The sequence below is a fragment of the Struthio camelus genome, chromosome 3 (assembly GCF_040807025.1).
Source record: "Struthio camelus isolate bStrCam1 chromosome 3, bStrCam1.hap1, whole genome shotgun sequence".
In the NCBI taxonomy this organism is placed as follows: Eukaryota; Metazoa; Chordata; class Aves; order Struthioniformes; family Struthionidae; genus Struthio; species Struthio camelus.
In genome coordinates, this window is record NC_090944.1 from 108,016,085 (window position 1) to 108,038,575 (window position 22,491).

At 43.0% G+C, this 22,491-nt stretch overlaps 1 protein-coding gene across 1 annotated transcript in view; it reads left to right on the forward strand.

Annotated features, from left to right (window-relative positions):
• Positions 1 to 17,690, forward strand: part of PLB1 (phospholipase B1) — an 82,727-nt gene extending 65,037 nt beyond the window's left edge. The window contains exons 47-58 of the mRNA XM_068939593.1: positions 224 to 282; positions 1,540 to 1,583; positions 2,830 to 2,929; positions 4,323 to 4,374; positions 6,327 to 6,407; positions 7,477 to 7,542; positions 8,100 to 8,194; positions 9,545 to 9,626; positions 10,992 to 11,096; positions 12,191 to 12,286; positions 15,804 to 15,878; positions 16,417 to 17,690. Of these exons, the coding sequence (XP_068795694.1) occupies positions 224 to 282; positions 1,540 to 1,583; positions 2,830 to 2,929; positions 4,323 to 4,374; positions 6,327 to 6,407; positions 7,477 to 7,542; positions 8,100 to 8,194; positions 9,545 to 9,626; positions 10,992 to 11,096; positions 12,191 to 12,286; positions 15,804 to 15,878; positions 16,417 to 16,641 (1,080 nt within the window). The 3' untranslated portion in view covers positions 16,642 to 17,690. The remainder of the gene's footprint in view (positions 1 to 223; positions 283 to 1,539; positions 1,584 to 2,829; positions 2,930 to 4,322; positions 4,375 to 6,326; positions 6,408 to 7,476; positions 7,543 to 8,099; positions 8,195 to 9,544; positions 9,627 to 10,991; positions 11,097 to 12,190; positions 12,287 to 15,803; positions 15,879 to 16,416) is intronic.
• The last annotated feature ends 4,801 nt before the right edge of the window (positions 17,691 to 22,491 follow it).

Consider the following 22,491-nt stretch of genomic DNA (forward strand, 5'->3'; position numbering starts at 1 on the left):
AGCCATAGGAGACGAAGGGTTGCCGAGGGGCCAAATATGTTGGTAAATCAGAGCATGGAGCATGTAAGCCCCAAGAGAGTACTTGGAAAGCTTAGCTGGATACAGTGCAATGTTAACAAAATGCTTTCAGCACTTTGAAATCATGATGTCTGTCTTACCTCAGCTTTTAGCACTTTTTTTTCTCATCTTGTATTTCATAAATGATTCTTCCCATCCTTTCCAGACTGCTGTAGGAGCCCAAGCAACAGATCCACAAAGAGACTGGAGGGGACTTTCCTGGAGGTAAAAATGCTCTGGTATTTTTGTCCACAGACAGTTAGAAGTGAGTCACCTGGCTGTGTAGTCGCATACTTAAGAAGATGAGAATGAGTTGTCCCAAATAAAGGTGTGCGGCCACAGCTGTAGTACCTACAACTCCTATTCCTACCAAACCAATGCCTCTGTACAGGGCAGGTAGGAGGCTGAATGAACAAGTATTGCTGGGTAAAGATTGGCAGAGGAAGGGAGGGAGGAGCGAAGAGCCGCTTCTCAAAACTGGAAGAGAAAGGGAGTGATTATCGCAGGAAGCGGTTCTTGACCAGATCTGACTGCTGCCAGTGCAGTCCTGTGATCCAGTCTGACAGTATTAGATTATTAATATGAGTGAGTTTTCAGCTTCCAGCTGGTCCCTTTGGAGATGATTCAAAATATTCCTGATACTGTGATTATCTACTGCCATGTCTAATAATAGAGATTATGAACATGAGTGTGGATTGGCCTGAGCGTGGTGAGAGCACTGCATATATCTTCAAAAAATTTGTCCCCTGTGTTTTGTGGTAAGTTTGTTTGAAGGCAATTGCAAAGTGGTCAAAGACAATATATGTCTGGATGGATGTAAATCTCGGTGTCCATGCTAGAGTGGAAGGAAACTGCCTGCTCTATATGGGCGGAAGTACTTAGAAAAGTGTATGTGTGTATACACTCTTTGCTTCATCCTTTTTTCTCCCTTCCACTCATGTATATGCACGGATGGCATGTTCAGGAGAGGCTGATAGAGGTGGTATAGGAATGCATTGGCTATGCACGGAGACACATAGACAAGCTTTAAATGGCAGAAGCAGAGGCTTTTTTTAATAGTCTGTATTGCAGGATCCCAGATAGGTGGTTAATGGGCATTTAATGCAGTCTATCTTCTATGCACACAAGTGTAGTTGCAGCAAGGTCACTTGGAGTAACTTTGAGGAAATATGTTTTTGTTTTTGTTTTTTTTTTCCTAATGATGGGCATCCCAGCACATGTATATGAGAGAGGTATTTCTCCCAGCATTCTCTATTGATAGTCTGTAGTCATAGTGTCTGTCTTAGCAGTTTGATTTAATCCAAAATCTCCTTTCAGTACTTTCCCTGACTTCCTACTTGTGTTGTGGTTTATCTTCTTAGTCCTGTTCAAGGTTTGTCTTTTTTTCCTTCCTTGGCCGCTACAGCGACAACATATGGTGACAATAAGACAGATGGTTGCAGGATTAGTCTTACTTAGTGCTTCTGCTCTTTCTCTTTGTAGTATCGGAGGTGACGGGACCCTGGAGACTCAGACTACTTTACCCAGTGAGTATCCTGGAAAACCAACATGAGAAAAGGGAAAGGTGCGTATTACTCAAAGTAGTCCAGGCAGATGCTAGGACACATCTGGAAATGGTTAACGCTTTCCTTGCAAACAGTGGGGGATGCCTGTCTATTATGGAAACAAGCAGCACATTTGAGTCACAGCTGCAACATAGACTGACCCTTACTAGCTATAAGCTTGATTCAGCTCCTCCACACTACAGGATCTGTTTGTGATTTTAACTCCAAAAAGGACTCTTGTCCTTTTGACAGGACTGATGAGGAGCAAACGTGCTGAAGGTGACAGAAGTTCATAGCAGATCTGCCCCTCTTTTACTTTGTTTTGTGCTTTCCAATCTGACTGTAATGGCTGTGGGCAAATGAAGGATTGTGAAGCAATTAGTGGTCCATCTAGAGAAGGCTGTTGTCAAGGTTATGGTTCCTCCCAATGATTTCAAGTTGCTAAATTGCACTGAAAAAAAATCTAAAAATGCTATAAATTTCTTGTCCTAGTGTTCTGTGTAACCAGTTGCTGTAGTTGCCATGGAAACTGTAAGTGGTCAATGTGACCATAAATTAGAGGGCACTTGGTTCACAACAGTTCATCTATTTGTATGTGATCCATGCTGCGAAGCAGGCTGACAATACCTGGCATTGTTGGTAATAGAATTCAGTACGCTTTGTCTTGTACCATGCACATCTCTGTGTCTAAAGAAAAATAAAAGGCATATTTTATTATGTATGCGGCGCTGTAGATACGACTCTATAAAGAGGCTTCAGACAGCGTTACAGACACGGTAGCCCTAACAGCGTTCAGACATCATGCTTCCCCACTGAGGGTTTCAGTTAAGTCTATAAATGTGAATAAAACTGCACTTCTTTGCAACAAATATGAGTAGCTGGAGAAGACGGAGGCAGGTTTCTGTATTCAGAGCGTCTGAATTAAGGGAAGTAGTTGTGATCGCTCTGGCACCCATATTCAAGAATGGTGAGTTTCTTGAGACACGCGGCTGTCCAGGTCTGCCAGACCCTGGCTCCTGGGAGGCCGCTGAGAGAAATAGCTGCAACACCTAAGTCTGGGCAGTTTCTGGAGCCTCCAAGGCAGGTGTGTCTGTAGCTTGCTTAAGGTCACAGTGAACCAAAAAAAAGCCTAGGCCTGTATTTTCACAAGGTTGGCTCGCACTTCTGTGCGAAGCAATACCGTTTGTTGTATTGTGGATGTCTAAATTTCGTGTCTCTTCCTTTTAAGATATCCTGAAAAAATTCAATCCAAACCTCTTTGGCTTCTCCACTGGCAACACTAAGGAAACAGCTGGATTCAATGCAGTGGAGGGAGGCGCCAAAGCACTGTAAGCATAATTGTGACCGAGGAAGGACAAAGAGGGGTGAGAACTGATTGACTGGCAGATAATCTCTGAAACTGCATGTTAAGGCTGAGTTAATGCTGATGATCTCCTTGTACTGTGCACGTATCTGTGGTTTGATTGTTGTTTTTGAATCCAATATTTGGGGAAATATTTCTTTATATCTCTTTCTAAATTAGAAACGGAGAGAAACTTCCTTTCTTTTTCTGACTTCTGCCCAGAACTTCGAAGCCAATGCCTTAATGATGATGTTACTAAATCTATCAGTACCTTTTTCTACCCAGCCTTAGGTATGCAGGTCCCTCCTTCGTTGTCAGACCATGTCTATAATCAGACAAAATTCATGATCATCTCGCAGTTATTCCTTGATTTCTGGGACACGTGCCTCAAATTATCAAATAGAAGCCCACTGCTACCCTAATTGCGTTAAAAACTATCCCTATTTGCAGTGCAAATCAGAAGAACAGAATGAGTGGTTGGGAGTTGATTTATTTCTCCCTTTGAAGGAAAACTCCAGACTCTAGTCTCTAGACTCTAGTCTAGACTCTAGTCTAAGAGCCAAAATGCATGAGGGTTTATATTGCATACGCTATATCTGCTTACGGATGCTGGTGGAATTTGTTTCCAAGACTTTGTGACAGCCTTAACTGTCATTACATTTACCGCAAGAGTTTCAGGGTAGCTAGGAAAGCCTGTGTGGTTGTGAAATACTTCATGGATGTACTGAGCAGAGACTCAGGTACCATTCTGCTTGTATGGTTCCAGAAGTGCAAACAAGGTAGCCACATCTGTGTAGCTGTTGGAGAGAGGCAGGGCTTGTTAGGTCAAGTACAGTCTCGTGATATGAGGTTTCCACCTGGTACCTCAGCATGGTTTGTACTTCACTCCATGGATGTCGCATCCTGCCCAGAGATGGGCTGGTACTCCTCCAGCCTGGCAGTTCCTCAGTGTAAACAATGTCTTCCAGCTCTAAGACAAGCCATGGGAATTCAAGGCCAGATCAAGAAAGCTGTTTAGGTGCCTAGCTTACGTGTAAGCATCAAACTCCCTCGCTGGATTTCGAAGGGAGTTATGCGACTAAATGTCTCTGTGCATCTAGGCCTAAATGTTTTTCTCCAAACGAAATGCACTTAAGCAAATTCTGAAATGGGAAGAATTCATCCCAGTTGTCTGCCACTTGGCAGCCGTTCTAGCTGAAGCCCTTTCAGGTCAGATTATTCACTTGTGCAGCTGCTGCTGCTGCTCTTAGTCCCTGTTTGTTTGCTCTCCCTTTTGAGGCATCACTTTCCCTGTACTGACTTCTGCTATTCCTAAGGCTCCCTGAAATGAGGAGTGGGAGAGCAGGAAGATCTAAAATGCTTCTCTCCTCTCTCTATAGCAATATGCCGTCCCAAGCACGTGAATTGGTGGAGCTAATGAGAAGCAGCTCGGTAAGTGGATTACTCCTCTGAGCCATCAGGATTGGGAACTTGAGCCACCGCTCAATGGTCTTGTGGTCTCTGGTAGATAACTGTAACTGATGGGACATTTGAGTGGTAAAGAGTGCTTTATAGATGGGAGAAAAATTCGTGTTTTTCTCTGGTGTGCCTTCCAACATGGAAGTGCAATGGATTAGTCGCTACCATTAGGAGATTGATTTTACCTATATAAATCTATGTAGGTAGTGTGCAAACACACAAGGAAAGAGATAAGGCAGAGACTAGTTTAATGTGTGATTCATCCAGGGACTGCAAGAACTGTAGTGGGGAGGGGGAGAGATGTGAAGACTGTACTGATCATAGGACTGTACAGGTGAGCAGTGGTCTTGAAAGTGAAAGTCATAAAGACTGAGTGCAAAGTTGCTCGTGTAGGCACCAGGTGAATCGTCCTACTCGCCCTTTGAGTTTGGGTCTAGGAAATGGCAATGCTAGGAAGGCAGATGACTGAAGCCCTCCCAGGAGGTTAGGACCTCTGAAACTCTGCTCCTCAACTGGCAAATAATAATCCCTGGCCAAGATACTTGGGGCTGGGGGTGAATTCCTGCAATGCCACAAGCTTTTAGGGTGTTGATAAGGGATCTAGTGTCCTGGAGCAACCTGCTGCTCCTGCTTCAGTGAGGGCTGTGAAGGGGACCAAAAGGGCTACGTTGCTTTCAACATAGTGGCCACCGCTGCAATTTGGGCCAGGGGGTGAGAAATATGGAAGAAAACTGAGGCTGCCCTCCACCAAGTGTTGGCTGAATTTATCCAAGTGGATAGCTGTCTGGGTGTGATTTGTTGGTTCAGGGACAGTGCTGTGTAAGGGAGTGGGAGTGCCTGGTGCTCCTTGGCACAGGCTGAATGGCAAAGGAAGGTACTGAATAAGCAGGATTTGTCAAAGCACATGTCTATCTGTGCCAGCACACTTGACGGATGTTGCATGCTTGCCCCACTGTCAGTTACGCCGCATTACAGACTCTTTGGCAGAGTGAGGGGAACTGGCATTAGATGCACTGGCTCTTGAGTAAAAGAGTAGGCAGCTCCAGAGCTTTGCTTTATTTCCTGGGGGTTTTTTGCCGCTTTAAAAAGAGCGAAGGAAAGTCCCTGCTGTACTTTGCTCAGAAAGCCTTTTACAAGAGGCAAAGTGTGGGGTTAAGGAGGAGAATCCAGACCTGTGGGTGATTCCCAGGCCCTTCCTCTGCTTGTGGGCTCCTCTTGCAGATGTTCATTATGTAAATGCACCACTCTAAAAATAGTTGCCTTTGATTCCTTTCTTTGTACTGAAGGTTACAAAATGTTTTGAGTTCCAGCTCTCGGCAGCTCCTATTGTTAGCTGTAGTGACGTGGATGCTGCAGCTGCCCTTATATGAGCTCGCTGAAGTCACCAGTCTCCTGGACTCTTCTATTTTAATCCAGCTGCCCGTCCCCTGGGGCACCCCTCTCCCCTCCTGGCAGTCAGGGTAATACTTGCTCAGCTGGCAGCGATCCTCAGCAGCTCCAGCACCACTGCTCCCATGAGTCACTCGCCAATCCGGCCCCTGCCCCTGCTCAGTGCCATGCTGCCGGCAGTGTCCAGCCGTGCCTGGCAAATCTCGCCTGTCCGTCCCTTTCCTGAAGCTAACATCCATTCCGGCAGGCTTCCTGCCCCAGAAACACATCTTCCTACTTAGCCACCCTGACAACTTTTGCCTGCTGAAGGGGATTTCTTTTACGAAAGAAAAGATGAATTGTGGCCAGGCTAGCAAACAGTTCACGTTTTCCCCTCGGACAGTTTTCTTCTGCCGCCTTAGCTCATAGCTTCTTTTCTGCTGTTCTGACATGGTGCCTGTACCCCATTTAGCCCTGGTTGTGAATGCTGCCTCTGCGTGACTAAGCAATTCTGAGCTGGTAGGACACTGCAATCTGTTTGTTTTATGTGCCACTAGAAAATTAACTTCAAGGAGGACTGGAAGCTGATCACTGTCTTTGTTGGAGGCAACGACCTGTGTCAGTACTGCTTGGACAAGGTTTGTATCTCTGAATTAGGCATGCTAGTCTGGGCACTTGGCAGATGACCAGCTTTGGAAATTTAGCCTTTCTCTCTTTTGGTCAGCCAAAGCTCCTTTTTGTGTAAAAAGCACTGAGAACTGCTGTTCCTTTCATCTGTATTGTACCAGAAAGGAGTGCACAGCTTTTAATATTGGGACACTGTAGCTCTGGACTAATGCATTATTTAAGAAAGAGCAGTCTGCACCATACTGAACAAAACAGAGTATAAACTGAAGAGATCTCCCAGTCTAACCGGACCAAACACTCGAGACACTATGGTGTCTTATGCGTGTTATTAGAGACATGAGCGAGGTTTCGTCCTGGAAAGTGTCTCCATCCAAAAATAATTGGAGATGCCTGGTTATTGCATCAGAACGTCACCAAATGAAATACCTCAGTTTATAGTGAAAAAGGTGGGGGTTTTTACCTAGCTAGCAGCAGCCATTCCCTCTAGAAAAGTTTCCACAGCATGGGCTGTGCGCCTGGACCCCTGTTCGCAGAAGTGCCAGGTATTGCTCTGTCAGTTTTGCCCTGTTTCCCTTTAGAGGATGCTAACTCACATCTCTGACCCCACAGCTACACCTCTACAATTACCCTCACAAAGTCATTTTGCCTGAGAGTTTTGTGAGGCCTGACTGCCTCTATCGCCGCTTTCCTAAACTGGCAGTTTAAAAAAATGTATCCCTCTGTTCGTAAACTAAATACCTCTGGCCTGGGCCCCATGAAAGACAACATGAAATCCTGAGGTGTGATTTATGGAGTCGTTCATCAGGGAAAGACTCTGCCAAGAACTATTATAAAGCTGGAGGTGGGGGGTGGTGGTTGTTCCACAGAGATTAAGGGAATGTGTTAGTTATGTGGAAAAACAAACACTATATAACCTCTGTGTGTGGCAATAAATCTCGTCTATGCCATCAGAGAAAAAAGGAGCATCGAGTCAGTGTATCTTCTCACAAGTCTGTGGGGGGCTCTCTGTTCAATTAAAACAGTTGATTACTCTGAGACTGATCTGATTTTTTTTTTTCTTTTTTTTTTTTTATTACACAGGAAACCTATTCAGTACAAAAGTATATAAAGCACCTTCAGGACACACTGGATATTTTCTATAAGGAGGTAAGTTTTTAAGATGCCTTAGCAAGCTATGTTCCTGGCAAGCACAGTGCCATTTTTTCATCTCTGCTAGATTGTCAGTGATTATGTTTCATCCAAGGTCATCTTCCAAATAGCTGAAGTTGTAGTGCAGCACTGAGGAGTAGTCTAGCGACCATGTTAGATAATGCCCCGAGAAAGTGGGCTGCTGCTTCAGAAAATAATGCGCTTTTCACGGTGTTTTTGCTGTTAGCCAAACACATAGTACAGCCCTGCTGCCAATCTTGATGGCTAAACCAACTGCACAAAGTGTCATTTACCCTAGAGAAAATGAAAATGCCCCAGGGAGAGCGAAGCAGCATTTCAGCTAGTTTGTACAAGCTGCCACTCATCTTCTGGCAGACATCTACTATGTGCCTGCCTAACCCTCCTCCTCCCCCTTATACATTATCCTTGCACATGCCACTGGTTGCAGTCAGTGCAGTGTGCACTAACTCTCTGACCTACGGATGGCACTTTCTCACTTTGTAGTGGTATCATGTTCGGTGATTCGGCAGAACTGTTTGTTATAATCCCTGCAGCTCCCAAGAGTCTTTGTCAACATGGTGGAGATACTAGAGATTTCTGGACTACGTCAGATAGCAGCAAGCTCTTCAAGGTGTGCCGTATCAGAAATGTGAGTGAGTGAAACGGATCTTCACCTTTTTAAAGTGCTTTTTTTTTTTTTTTTTTTTTTTTTTTGGATCAGTCTAAACTGCTGCTACAGTAGGATATCCACACCGAGCTTTTCAAGCTGCTTTCATTGCTGCCTTTAAATGAATGCACTAGTTCCTATCAACTTACTATTGCTTCTTCCAGTACTTTGGCTAAAAGGCATGTACCTGTAGATTTCAAAGTCAGTGCTTTTCTTCTCAGCTCTGACTAAGGCAGCACATCACAGCACAAGCCACCAGATAATTGTCATACTACTGAATTTCAAAGCCTTGTCACCTAGCCGTTCACTGCTCGGCAATAGAGGCTGGCATCCCTGACGTCTCTACTTACGTTCAGTGCTGCGTAACCTATGGTGCAGGTTGGGCTATGTACAGCAGAATGCAGAACCAGGAGCTGCTTTTCACATCCAAGGGAGGAGACCAAAATCTTAACTCAAAGAAGATTGAGAGATTTGATTTAGAGAGCAGTAGTAACTTCACAGGAGTCGGTGTGGACCTGAAAAGGCTCTTTAGTCCAACAGAGAAAGGCACAACAAAGAACAGTGGTTGGAAGCTGGTGCCTAATGAAGTTAGGCCCACTTTTTATAATAAAAGCAATTAACTACTGGAACACACTAGAAAGGAAAATAGTGAATTGGCTGTCTTGTTTGATGTCTTCATATTAATTCCAGACCCTTTTCAGAGAATACACTACAGTCAAGCAGAGGTTATTACCCCTTGACACAGGGGTAACAGAATGAATAGTTTGAGGAGTCAGATTTCATGAGCCATTTGTCTTTTCTGTCTTTAAACTCCCAGATTTCTGTAATTCTGCTGTAAGAAGAATAGATTTTTATTTATTTATTTTTATTCTAACACATGTGATTTACTACTAACGCATGGCAAAATATACACTTTGTGCCTGACTTTCAAGAGTTCCAAATCCTGCAGCTCGTATTGATTTTAACTGAACCTAATAGGTGTTCAGTATTTTTCTGAAGTATCTGTCCATCTCTAAGCCAATGAGGTGACTCTCCTTCTGCATTTGAGCTTTTGAGCACTTTTCTGAGGTTCTTGAAACTGAGTGTGTTGCTAAAGAACTACATATCACAGAATCCCAGAATGGTTCAGGGTTGGAAGGGACCTCTGGAGATCATCTAGTCCAACCCCCCTGCTCAAGCAGGGTCCTCTAGGGCGTATTTCCCAGGATCGTGTCTGGGTGGGTTTTGAATATCTCCAGGGAAGGAGACTCCACAACTTCTCTGGGCAACCTGTTCCAGCGGTCATAGACTGTTCCAGATTAACTTTTAATTTTAGTATTTCTTTCTCTGAAGGATTGCTTGCCCATGTTTCTTAATCCCTGAGGAAAACTCTTATGAACTACAAGAAATGAAAAGAGTTAATAGAGATTTTCAGGTAATACCTTGATTCTGCAATTGGTCATCTTCATCTGTGTCTGCATTTACTTTTTTTTTTTTTTTTTTAAAAAACTACTTCCCTCACTCCTGTTCCTCTCTCACCTACCCTTAGCAGTACAGACAGGGGTGATCAGGTGTGGCTACAGTTTAAAACCCTAGCCAGCTACCTGGTTAGCAGCAGAACAGGCCTTTCCATTTAGCCTTGTTGTTTGACCTCTGTTCTGAGCTGCAGGCACACTGAGACTGGTTCTGTTTCCAGTTACTGTCTGGACAGCTGAAAAGGAGTTACTGATGATGTCTGGTTTTTTATGTGTGTTTGTCCATTATGAATCCACATGAATTAACATGTCACTGCAAGGGTGACAAATTACCTTGCATCAGCTGTTTAGTGGAAACTCCTAGCAAAGAAAGCAAACTAAACTAACCTGATACTCCTTTCTTTTGTCATGAGCCGAGAGTGTGTGCGCAGATAGCTTGCCATGGGTCAGCTTGTAATCTGATAGTAACTTTTCATAGCCCAAGGCATAAGATTCACTCAAATTTAGCAAAAGCTATAAGTAAGTATTGCAGCAGAAGAATCTTCCATTATTATTCCTATGAATATAGGAATCGTATCAGATCATGTTATGCTCTGTAGTTCCCCATGCTGTCTCTAGCAGAGGATGTTGCCTGATGAGTCTGATGATGCTTAAAAAAAAAAAAAAAAAAAATCTGTCCTGGAAAATATCCATATAAGCCTACCCACGGGGTTGTGTTTCTTAACTGAGGAAGTGGGGTTAGGAATATTTTGAGATATGACTAGAAACATGAGAGTTTATACCCATAAGCTGCCAAGTAATAATGAGATGTTTTCATTATCCACATGAATGTCCATGGCCATAATTTTAAAAAGTAGCAGCTGATTTTTCAATACCTGTTTTATTTTACTTTAAGTACACCTTTCTGAAAAATCGAGCAGATTTCAAATTGTCTCGGGTTGGCACTCTGAACTCATTTGTCACTTCTTAAAAAATGGAGGCCTATTGCTTTTTTTAATTCTCTGTAAACTTTAAATCTTATTGAAATTGTGCAGCACTGATTTTATAAGGTATGGAGTATGTTTTTAAAAAATCATCATCTTTACATTTCAGATAAATTATCCTAGCTTCTTTGCATGTTCCGCATGAAAAATCTCTTCATGAACCAGATTTATTTCCTTTGCCATTCTCTGGACTGCTTTACACTATCCAGCTGGTTTTATATTAATAATTTATGGTTGTCCACATAGAAAGAAGTGTAATATGCATGTTTTCATGATTGTTGACAAAAGTTAGATGAACCCTGTAAGTTACTCTTCTGTTTATGCCCATGCAATTCCACACAGGTTGAAGCCTTACAGATGGTCAACAGTGGTCGATATGAACAGCGTGAGGACTTCGCAGTTGTCATGCAACCATTTTTCCGAAACACTTTTCTGACCCTGGATAGCGTGAGTCCTGATTTTCCTTGCTCATTATTCAAGGACCAGTATCTTGACTTGTCTAAGATAGTAAGATCCGTGAGAAAAGGACTGGGCTGTCTTCTCTCTGCATAGTCTAGCAGTACAGAGTGGAGCCTGCAATAAGGGTAACAAATGAAAGAACAGAATTACATAGATTACATAGTTCCTGTGAATTAAAGTGGCTTTGGAAAACATTCAAAGTGTGCATGCACTAAATATAAGCACCCTCTGGCTTAATTTAGATTATATTTTGGTTCCCCTGTTGTCTGTGTATGGGACTAGAACTGGCATATGCCAGAATTTTCTTCTGATCTAGGTTATGAAATATGTTCAGGCTTCCTTCACATGGAGGCCAGATCACTCATTAGAAAATGCTGTATGCCTGGTTTATCCTAGCATAGAAATAGGAAGCAGCTTTGGAAGCTAAAGGCTAATTCTCTTGTCCTTGAGCCTTAGTATTTTGTACACTGTGTAGTGTGCAATATGAAAATTAAGTATGAATCCTAGTTCAAAGCATCCAGTTGTGCATAACCCTTTTGTCATATCATCACCATTGTGTTCTGGCAGCCTTCAAGTCCACTGACTAGTTGCCTTCTTAACAGTGATGAGTAAGAAAGGCATTTGCTACAGCTGGATAAGCCTTCAATTTTGGACGTTCACCTGAAATACAGCACAAATTTCAAAACCGAAAGCTTATAAGCCTGAGGCTGAGCTGTAAAAGCTTAATAGGCAAAAATAAGCAGCCAGTTTCCTACCAGTTCTTTGGAAGGTGGGCTATGGGTCAATGGCAGTGTCCGTGTAAGAGCTATGGTTGTCAGTTTAATGACAAGTTTAGTTTTGGTATGGAAACTGCTGTGTGAAGTTGAGCAGACTGCATTACACAGAAGGTCTCAAGATGCAGTACGCAGCCTGTGGTTAGGTGGTACTTAGGTTTATGTATAGTGTCAAAATAAGAATATATCACCTCTAAGGAGATACTAAAATTGTGAAGGAGATATGCCAAGTGCACTGTACTTCTAGATACAGCATGTCAGATCTCAAAGCTCAATAATGCTGAGAAAAGTATTTTGCTTTTATTGCAGAACGGAAAGCCAGATCTGAGTTTCTTTTCTGCAGATTGCTTTCATTTCAGTGAAAGAGGCTATGCTGAGATGGCTATGGCTCTCTGGAATAATATGGTAAGAGATTATGGAACAGATCCATATGCATTTATGGTAGCTGTCTCCACAAAAAAACATGAGAAATGTGTCCAAAGCAAAACAGCGAGGAATAAAATGGGTAGGCTAACAGGAAGGGGAATCCTGAGCTCTAGGAAGAAGCCCGTCTCAGGTTGCACTGTTTGGGAGCACAGTCCAAAGCAATCATGTTGTATAAAACAATATAAACCTTTGCTCATTCAAGATGAGAAATCCTGAGAGTCCCATGAGCTCCGAAAAAAATTTCCTTCTGTTTTGGCAAATGTTTTGCATTAAATCAATCATGTAGGTTTCATAAAAATGTCTATGTTGAATTAGCTTGCCCTTCTACAGTGAATTGTTAAATTTATTAGGAGAACATGCATGTGACTGAATTTTTGCTGCCATTAATAGTATGGACATGTTGTACCACCCACTCTAGGATCTGAGGCAATTCTAGTAGATTCACTGAAACTAACGGTGAGCTGAAATCGCACCTAGGCTTCCTCTGCAGTTGCATTTCTTCTGTCATTTTGGGGGGAAATGACAGCTGTTGAATAGTGCTGGCAGAGCGTGTAAAGGGCATATGATGAATTTGATTACTCCAAGGTTGCAGTCGCTTTCAGAGCGATACTGTTTCCCATAGTGGAAGGAATACTATGGCATTTTTATGCTGCAGCGATGTTTTATCTCATCTCATAAACACCAGTGGCCAAACACATTGTGCTAGCAGAGGTCTTGTATCCTGGTTTATACAAGAATAGGACATAAATGGAGGGGAATTTCTTTTCAGTTTAATAAAAAGTTTGAAGGAGACAAACTTGCAGGATCCTCTGGAAATGAACTTGAGCTCAAGGACTGGGGAATCCAGGGCTCAGCATAGCATATGAGCTGAGGGCCAGGGTTATAGGAAGTAATAGACACAGAGTGCAAGCACTTGCCTAAACCATTGATTTGTGCGCACATAGCAAATCTGCCTGTTTTCCAATGTCAGGCTTCTGAGCCCCACTCTCTGGGCTTCCAGATGCTAGCCACCTGATAGGCTTTAATGTGCACTCGCTTTAACAGGGCTCACAGTGGCCTGAAAACCCCAAACAAATGTAGAAAATGTTCAAACTGTGCATGGCTCTAGATTCCAAAAAGAAAAAGAAAAGAGATTGTACCTGGGCATATGGTAGCCTTAAGTTCGGTTTGTATTGCCACGTGGTGTTCCTGCTGGCCATTACTCATTCCTGATTCACGATCAGTTCTTTCTCTATGCCACCCAAGTTTTACTCTGTCCAGGCTGCCACTCATTTCCTACGCACGTAAAAATATTGACACAAAGCCTTCTACTGGGGTAGTGGGAACCAGATTCTTACTAATGTAAAGCAAAACTGCTCACTTCAACAGAGCTCTGTTGATCTGTGTTAACTGAAGATTTGGCTGCTTATTATTTAAATCTAGTTCTGGTAATGCATCTCTGCTTTTCACTTGCCATCCTTGTACAGAGAGGTTGTGCAAGCTGACTGTAAGGCTATATTGTTTTCCTCTTCACTGAAAAGCTCAGCAGGCTGTCGGCGCATGGCCAAATGACATGGGTTCATGTCTCTATGCATAAAGGGCCAGACTGTGCCTGGCCGTTACATGGATATGCAGGGATGGGGATGGCTTAAGGGGCTGTTTTCTCCTGCACTGTTCTTTGCCCTGCCTACCTGACACACAGCAAAGCACTCTCTGAAGTCAGAAGGCCATGTTGTCTTAAGAGGCCCCACTAGTCGCAAGTCTACCTCATCGGTCCACTGGCCCCGGAGAAGAGCACATGGGCAGTGCGTTTAGCTTTCGTTCTTTCTCCGTGTTTGCTGTGAGGCTCTACAGGAGCTGTTTGCTTCTTTCTTCCAAAAATCGTCCTTTGCACAAGTGGACTCGGGGATGCAGTCATCCTCAAAGCTCAGAAGCTAATGCTTCCGAGGTAGAGATTGCATAGAGATGAAGCGAATACTGCTGGCTACAGAGTTTTGCACCTTATCCTTTGTCTGGGCTCCATGCCAGACTCCTTACCAAGTGCTTTGGCACAGGAAGTGTTACAATTATCTACAAATAACCAGCTAGACTGCAGGCAGAACGCTGTAGGATACAAGCCACGTAGCTTGCGAATAACAACATCAGAATTTTGGCTGTTCCCTTTAAGATACAGCAGAACTACCAAATTCAATCTTCTCATGGCTTGCAGGCAGGCCAAATGGTTAAGACTTTTATGCAACATTTGCCTTTATCCAGCAACAGAACTCTGTGACAATGGGCGAAACTTGGAATTCAGTTGTTTTGCTTCTCATCTTTTCCACACTTCTTAGCTTTCTTTCCTTCCCTACTTATGTTTTTAATATGAAAGACGCTACCTTCCGCATCTCACCTTCGTTCATTGCTCTCGTTTTGTTTTCAGCGTGTACTTCCACTTGTTATCACTAAACTACAGAGAGAAAGTGTTCCCAGTGTTTCCATATGGGAATCTTATTGGTAGAATTTTTTTCCTTTTCTGCACACTGTGTTTTGGTTTCTTGAGGTATTGCTTCTCTTCAGCATACAGCTGATGTTTAATCTCTTGAGGACAGTAAATGCATTTATAGATAACAGCAGAGACAACTGCGCTCCTCTGCACTGTATTCCCAGAAGTGTTGGATGGCAATTCTGTTATTCTCTGTGGACCAGTCCTGAAGTCTTTACTTCAGGTATGTTCATACACACTTGTAAACACTTCAGTTAACATGACTGAGCAAGCTTCTGCTTGTTAGCTTAACCATGGTAACTGGTGGTATGTGCACTCCTAGCCAACCACAAATGCTATGGCATTAGCCTGGACATATTTTATTCCGCGTTTGAAATGCACTCAGGGTGAGCCTATGGTCAGTTAATGCAGCTTAGTTGACAATATAAGAGGCTCTATTTAACTCAGTTCCTTCACTCTTGTGAACATAGCCTTAGCCAAATCTCCCAGGGAATTTCTTGTCCAAGTGAAGACTGCAAAGATTGGTACTATCTTGTCCCATCTCTGTAACTCTGTATCATTTCTGAAGCTGTTTCCACCATTGCGGTACCTAAGCATCTTTCTTTCAGTACCATGCTAAGTAACATGACTAACACCTGTCATGTGGTTTGTTCCCTATGGCTTATACTGTCATTTGGGATGTTGGGGAGGGGTGAGGGGGAGTAGAGAACTGGATGTATACTGAACCACTTTGTTTTAGCAGAATATTTAATATATGTGGTATTCAGAGTTTTCTTCTGCACCAAGTGCAAAAAAAAAAAAAAAAGTCTTCTCATGTCCCTCACTCCTAAGGGGGCTTTTCAGCACACAGCACATCAGATTCTCAGTGTCTTTGGGTTTATGAATGTTAAAATGTTTGGAAACTTTCCTGCAATCTACCTTCTCCCACATTTCTTCATTGTTCCAAGCATCAAAAGATTGGGTAAGAAGTACCCAATCAGGAGAGTTTGAGGAAGCAAACTTCATTACGTTTACTATTGCTTTTCTCTTCTTCAGCTGGAGCCAGTTGGTGAGAAGCAGAGTTTCAACAACTTTACCCATGACAGATCAAAACTCAAGTGTCCAACCCCAGTAAGTAAAGACCAAGATGCCCATACTCTCCTTTGAACCACTTTTGTTTTTCTCCTTTCTTCTTGTTGGTAATGTTCATTAAAAGAGTATCTCTTTGAAGGTTTTAAACAGCAAAAATAGTTTCCTGTTCTGTAACAGGATATCACATGGGAGGTCTTCAGGAAAATCTGCTTAAGATTTAATGCAAAAAAAAAAAAAAACAAACCCACATCCTCCCTGTAGTAGAAAGCCTCTCACTTAAGCCAGTTTTAACTCGTCTACACGTTTCCATTTGGCTGTCTGCAGCAAACGAATTGGGAATTGATGCCACGACTGCTGGTTCTGAAACAGTTCTTCTTTTGTTCTTCTAAGAACTTTCAGGCCATAAGGCAGAAAATAGTCTTTAATGCTTTTGGGCTAAAATAGGCAGAGGGGAGAAATGGTTGATAATCGGCTAATGATTGACCTTTTTTCCCTGGGAAGGGGTGAAGGCATATTGTCTGAGTGCTGCCTGTTGAGTCATCTGTGGTCAGTAAAACCCTTTGATCTCCCTTTGTAGGAGAAACCCTTTCTCTTCACACTAAGAAACAGCGGATTCAGAAATTCAGCTCCCATCTTCCCGGAGAAAACCGAACCTTCAGTCCCCTACTGGGCTGTCATTGTGGCAGCAGTAGCTGGAGTCCTGGCAGGTTCTTTATTCATCTGGGTTGTGTCAGTAACAAGAGCCAAGAAATGCCAACGCGAGACGGACACAGCAATGAATTTGAAAGTAACATCTCTGTAAACCTGAAGCAAGTGGAACAAATATCTGTCTCCATTGAGGTTGCTCTCCTGTTATGCAGAGAGCAGCAGAAAAAAACCCCTGCCAAATATTAATCAAGCTTCTTTGTTGGCCAGTGATTTTTGGGCCCAACATCTTAATCGGAAACATACTATAGCATAAAATATACCAGATCAGTCAGGTGGAGGAAGAAGTTGAAAGCACTAAAGCTTTTTTCATTCTGGGATACATTTCTCCATTTCCTGAGAATTACCCAGGATGTCAGTTGCTTGCATGAAATAAGAAAACTTGTTCATGCATCTTGGCACCTTACTTATACATCTGCCCCTTTTTCTTACAAAACACTGGGTATAAAATGTTAGAGAAGAGTCCATGATTTTTTGCCTGGTGTTCTTCAAAAGCAAGGTAAGTGAGGTGAGCTGAAAATAAAAGCCACCATTTCTTGTGTTAGGTTCCAGCAAGACCATTGAGTTGGAGGTGCTAAGATCATTTTACACTGGGAAATACAATGCCATGGCAAGATCTTCAAGCCAACTTCTGAGCAACCTAGAACATCCACATGGCATCCATGGTGCAGTGCTGGGCAGGAATGCTGTCTTGGACTCTGGGTGCTATCTATCTGGGATTAGAATGAAGCTGTGCCACACTCACAGCTCCTTCTATAGGGCTAAATAGCCTGGGGAAGTCCAGTATCATCTTAGCCATGGCTGTACTGCAGCTGGTTCCAGAAGGACTCTTCAGGAATTTCTGCACAAGCATGCAGTTATGGGATCTAAATAAGCATAAAGTATATGACTGACAACCTAAACTGCTTAACCCTTCTCACACAACCTCTAGCATGTTTAGGGCCCCCAGATTGAAGTCTCCATGGTTGTTCTCCAGGAAAGAATTTGTTCTTTCAAAATTCTGATTAGGAATTTGGAAAAACTTTCCTGGAAATTAGACATTCCTTGTCTTATAGTTGCAGGTTGATAGAGGCTCTGTGGTCTTGTTTATCATACTGTTGTAATTTCCTATGTCAAACATTTTAATAAATATTGATTTTTTTTATTAAGTTATTGAAACCAAAGTGTGTTTTGTACTGGGGTGATTTCTGTGAGGCATGCTATATTTCCACTCCAGAAGTGCAAATAAGCTGAAAATTAAATGGGCTTAGGGAAAAACCTGTTTTGGGATTCCTAAATCTACTCAATATGCACACAGAAGGTATTCAGACTCCACCATTCTTCCATTTCACTGCCATCTTTTTTTTTTTTTTTCCCAATTTCAGCAAAGACACAAAAAAAAAAGTGGGTAAAATGGAGATGGTATAGTCAGGTTTCAGGAACTGTAGTTCCATTCACCATTCATTTGATCTGCTCTCACAGCTTGGTTTATTGCTGGTAGAATTTTTGTTTGCTTAAATGTTATCCAGAGATGTGTATTTGAGTTTCACTGTGAGCTCTATGTGCAGCCCCCAATGGGGAAATATTTGGAATGCAAAACAAGCACCTGTGTCTTGTTTCAGTGCAACTTGAGCATAAGCTCAGAGAACCCATCTCTCCTGCTCCTTCTGTCCCCATTTAGCTCTGGGTCAGCAACCATCTATCTGCTATCCCAAATGTTGACATTTATTTAGCTGAGTAAATGTAAGCTAACATTAGCCTCAAACCTGTAATGCAGGAGACGAGATTTACTATGTTCCACTCCCTTCCACTTCTTCCTTACCTCAGCCATGTTGCTCACTCGTGAGGATGATATTTTACAACCTCAGCAAATATCCAAGTGGACCATGAAGGCTGAAATCTCCTCTCATCCCTAAATGTTGTTCTTGCAAGTCCCCTTCCTTCCTGGAACCCCGGCTAGCCACTACTTATGCTGCCCTTGGCTTGGGACTTTTTAAAAAAAAAAAAACAAAAAAAAAAACAACCATTCTCTGCAGGACCTTTCATCAAGGCTAGGCCTCTCAAAGGAAACTCAAACTGTTCAGTGCCGATTTACCTTTCTAAATGATGTGTTTGTATTTGCAGGGAGTGGGATGGGTGCCCTAGAGCAAGAGTTAGAGCTACAAGATACTGTACAACTTCTCACACTGGGTTCTACTTGCCTGGAGATGGGTACAAGTGTATCCTGGATTTCATGCTGATGTCCCTCACTAGAATAACTGCATAGCCTGTTTCGTCACTTGGGGGGCTATGTTTTGTTCTCAGCTTCTGAAAACCAGAACATCAGCGATGAAGCCTGTTGGCAGTGAAGAGGAAAGGTGGTGTCCAGTTCTCCTAGCATCCTAAAGTCCAGATTCCTCCCAGAGTGGAGATAATTCCTGTGTGGGAGCTTGAGCGACTCTGCTCAGTTCCCTTCAGCGCTCAGCTCCGTAGTGAATGTTTTCTCTACTGAAGCTTTCAGAAAGGGGGAGACTACAGAGCTTATCTTGTGTTTGCTCTGTGCTTCTCCTGCAATGCAAGCCTTTTTCTTTAATTTCTGTAGTAGCTGTGGCATAGCCTTACTGCACTACCGCACCACATAGGAGCCAAAGTGGGAACTGGTGGGCCCCTTAATTTAGTCTCCAGAAATACCTTCTGGCATTTTTCTTGTGTAGACTGACATTTAGAAAAATCAAGAGTCACGCAGTTTGCTGCTGTTGCACAAGCAAAACTGTTTTCTAGAAAATATTAATGCAGAGCATTCCCTCTGTGCTCATTAAGTAGAGGTAACATTAAACTGGAATGAACGCCAAATTATTAGGTCTTGATCTTAGTCCAGCTGCATTCAGCGTGGCGTTAAATCAAAATGTAATCAATGCCTCCTGATTTGTCAGTTCTCCATTTCCCCCTTTTTTTTTTTTTTTCTTTAATAGCTTGCCTTTGATTTCAATTATCCTATGGCATTTTCCCCTCAGTGGACCACCAAGAAGGCCACATTGCCTACTGAAGCAAAATAAGAAGAGGTGCTTGGAAGAAACTTCCAAGTCTGTATGGAAAAATGCATTAAATGGCTGCCATGCTAGCCCAAGATTTTGCTTTGGCCAATTGAGATCTTACCTATCACTGAAAAGCATCTCTTCTGAGTGATCAGTGATTTCATGATCCCTTGTGGAAACAGGCTGTATGGATTCTTCCTTTAGGAATCTCTTCTTTAGGGGAGACCTACAGCTCGGTCCTCAGGAGCAGTAACTGTTCCTAGGACATTTAGGGCTACAGACCTTGCTGCCTGGCTCAGCTTGTTATGAAGGGCTGGTGGGGTAAGCGTTATGCTCTTGTTTCGCCTTGGGAAGTAGTCCATTCTTCAAGTGATGGAGCCTAACAAGTATTTGCAAAGAGCTTGCTTACAGCTGAGGTAGCAGTTGAATTCACTCTAGCCTCCTTTTCGCTGCTCATGGACCTCTCCATTGTTATGGTACAGCGTCTGCATTTTGTTTTGTATAAGCAAATGGTACAGAAGAGTTTTATCTAGCATCAGTTTGCCCCGAAGTCCAGTTCAGGTGTGCAGTAAACTTAGGAGAGAGAGGAAAAACAGCTGCACAGAAGAATTTTGTGTGGCTTTGGCAATTGCTAATGTTTCCCCCACCTAAATAACAACCCATTCTAGTTGGTTAGATACAAATATAATGATCACAGATAATTCTATTTTAATAGCTTATCAGCATGTTATAGGTTGGGACATCTGGGCAGGAGTTACTTTGAGGGGCATTTAGCTAAAATGTTGAGGTGAAACAACCTCCCACCCCCAAGAGAGGGGCTTTGGGAATCTCACCACTCAGGCATGGAAAAGCCCTAGACTTTCACAGCTCTGCAATCAGGTGATTAATGTTCCTTGAGGGATTTAAAGAATTTGCTTTTGGAGGACCGCAGATGTGCAATGCTTGCCTTTTTTTGAAGGAAGGCGTCTGGGATTCTGGTAGGAGCAATACAAAAGTCTTTCCCAAAGTGACTCACAACTTACTGAAAAGAAACAAGGGAAGGATGCTGTTGAGAAATAAACTGTTTCTCTCCTGCATGCAGTTTGCTCATCCAGGGAGTGGAGAAATATTTGTAACAGCAATAGTCTGTACCCCCCAAAAAAGAGGGTGGTGGAAGAGAGGAGAGAGGCTGGCATGTTTTAACTTGGCACATACTGAGCATCTTTGGTTTAACTGTCAATGATTGGCCTTGCCACGACTTAACTTTTCTGGATACCGCGTGAGACACCATCTTTTGCCTGTTGAATTCCTGTCCAGATTGAGTAGGTTTCTCTGATACATTTTGAAACCCAATGCTATCAATGCATACGTGACCTGGGGGAGGGGGAGTGTTAACCTTAGCTGCTATTGATGAACCCCCCAGCACAAAGCAGAAACTGGGGGTTTTTTAACCATCAGAGAGAATAGTTAATCAAGGGAAAAGACAGAAAGCCCATGGCTCGAGGGATTTTTAGAAATGAATCAAAAAAACACAGGAGAGCATATTTAAGGGGTGGTTGGAACTACTACACTGGACAGAGGATGGAAGAAGTTTCCTTATCTCTCTTCCTTTTCTATGATCTATGTAACTATCACTAATGAAAGTTGTAACTAGATTACGTTATTAAGCACTTATGTGGATTTTACTGAGCAAGTTCCTCTTCCTGGAGGTCAGGTACTTACTGATTCACTGAACTGCGGTTTCTTCGCTGATTACAGGTTTAGCAGGATTTGTAAAAGTCAGGCATAAAATCGTGCTCGTAACCTCTGTCAGAAGGACTATGGCATCTGTGAACACGCTTCAGTGCCGGGTTCTTGTGCTCGTCAGGCCTTCTGCTTCAAAGGTTCAAAGGGGAGGAAGTGTCATTCTGTAGCTTAGGAATATACTTTCCTTACTAGAAGGATTTATTAGTCCCTTAGGACTAGCAGTGTTGGGTGGATGTGGGTCAGTGAGCACCAGAAGAGTATTCTGCTATTGATCCACGGGCTGACCCTGGAGTGAGTTATTTCAGTTGGAGACAGTGGCTGCTTCCGAATATCTAATACTGCTTTCTCATCTGTATAAAATGATTATTGATGGGAAGCAGGAAAGTGCCCTATTACCTTTAAAGTGTCTGTATTATAACTACCAACGCCTTTTCGTGTTAAAAATTATGTCTACTACACTAGAGGCTAGAGGTGAATGGAAGCACCACCTGTAGGTCCTGGCGGGCTCAGGTTGCAATAGGATAAAACCCCCAAAGTAACACTGCTGCCGGGGCTGCTCAGCAGTGGTTCAGTTTAGCAGCGGCAAGTAAAGTGGGCCTTGGGCATTTCAGAAAAATATGTCTGACAGCTTCACAGTGGGTGAACGAGGCAGAACATACTTTCAGCGCTCTTAAACCAACTCGGTTCTGCGGTCAGTGCTTTCTGCTACAGTCACAGGAACTGGCTAGTTCAGCCAGAGCCTGCCAGGGTTCATGCCATGCGCACTTGCCAAGTTGCCCCACAAGTATCCTCGAATTCGCTTTTGGATCAAAGTAAAACACAGGAGTTACAAATGGTGGGGGAGACACAGTCAGGATAGATGAGACAGCAGAAGTCAAGTATCTTCTGCAGGTTTCTCAAGCTGGTGCTCTACGTAGCTCTCTCCTTTCAGCAATGACCTTATGTCACTTCAGTGCTGACACAGACCTACGAGAAAGCTCACCCGTGCAAATACAGCCTCTAGGGGTGGGAGCGCAGCAACTCTTTTACTATACTACAGCAGTACTACGTGATTATATGGGGTGAGGCAAGGAAAAGTATTGTAACCGTTTGAAACATCAGGGATACTTTACAGGCTACAAAGCTGAGCCCTGATCCCTGCAAAATCCAGAGAACAGGATGATGCAAATGATGGGTGATAGGCTATTGAAGGAATTGTCTGCTAGAATACCTCTGTTAAAACACAACCA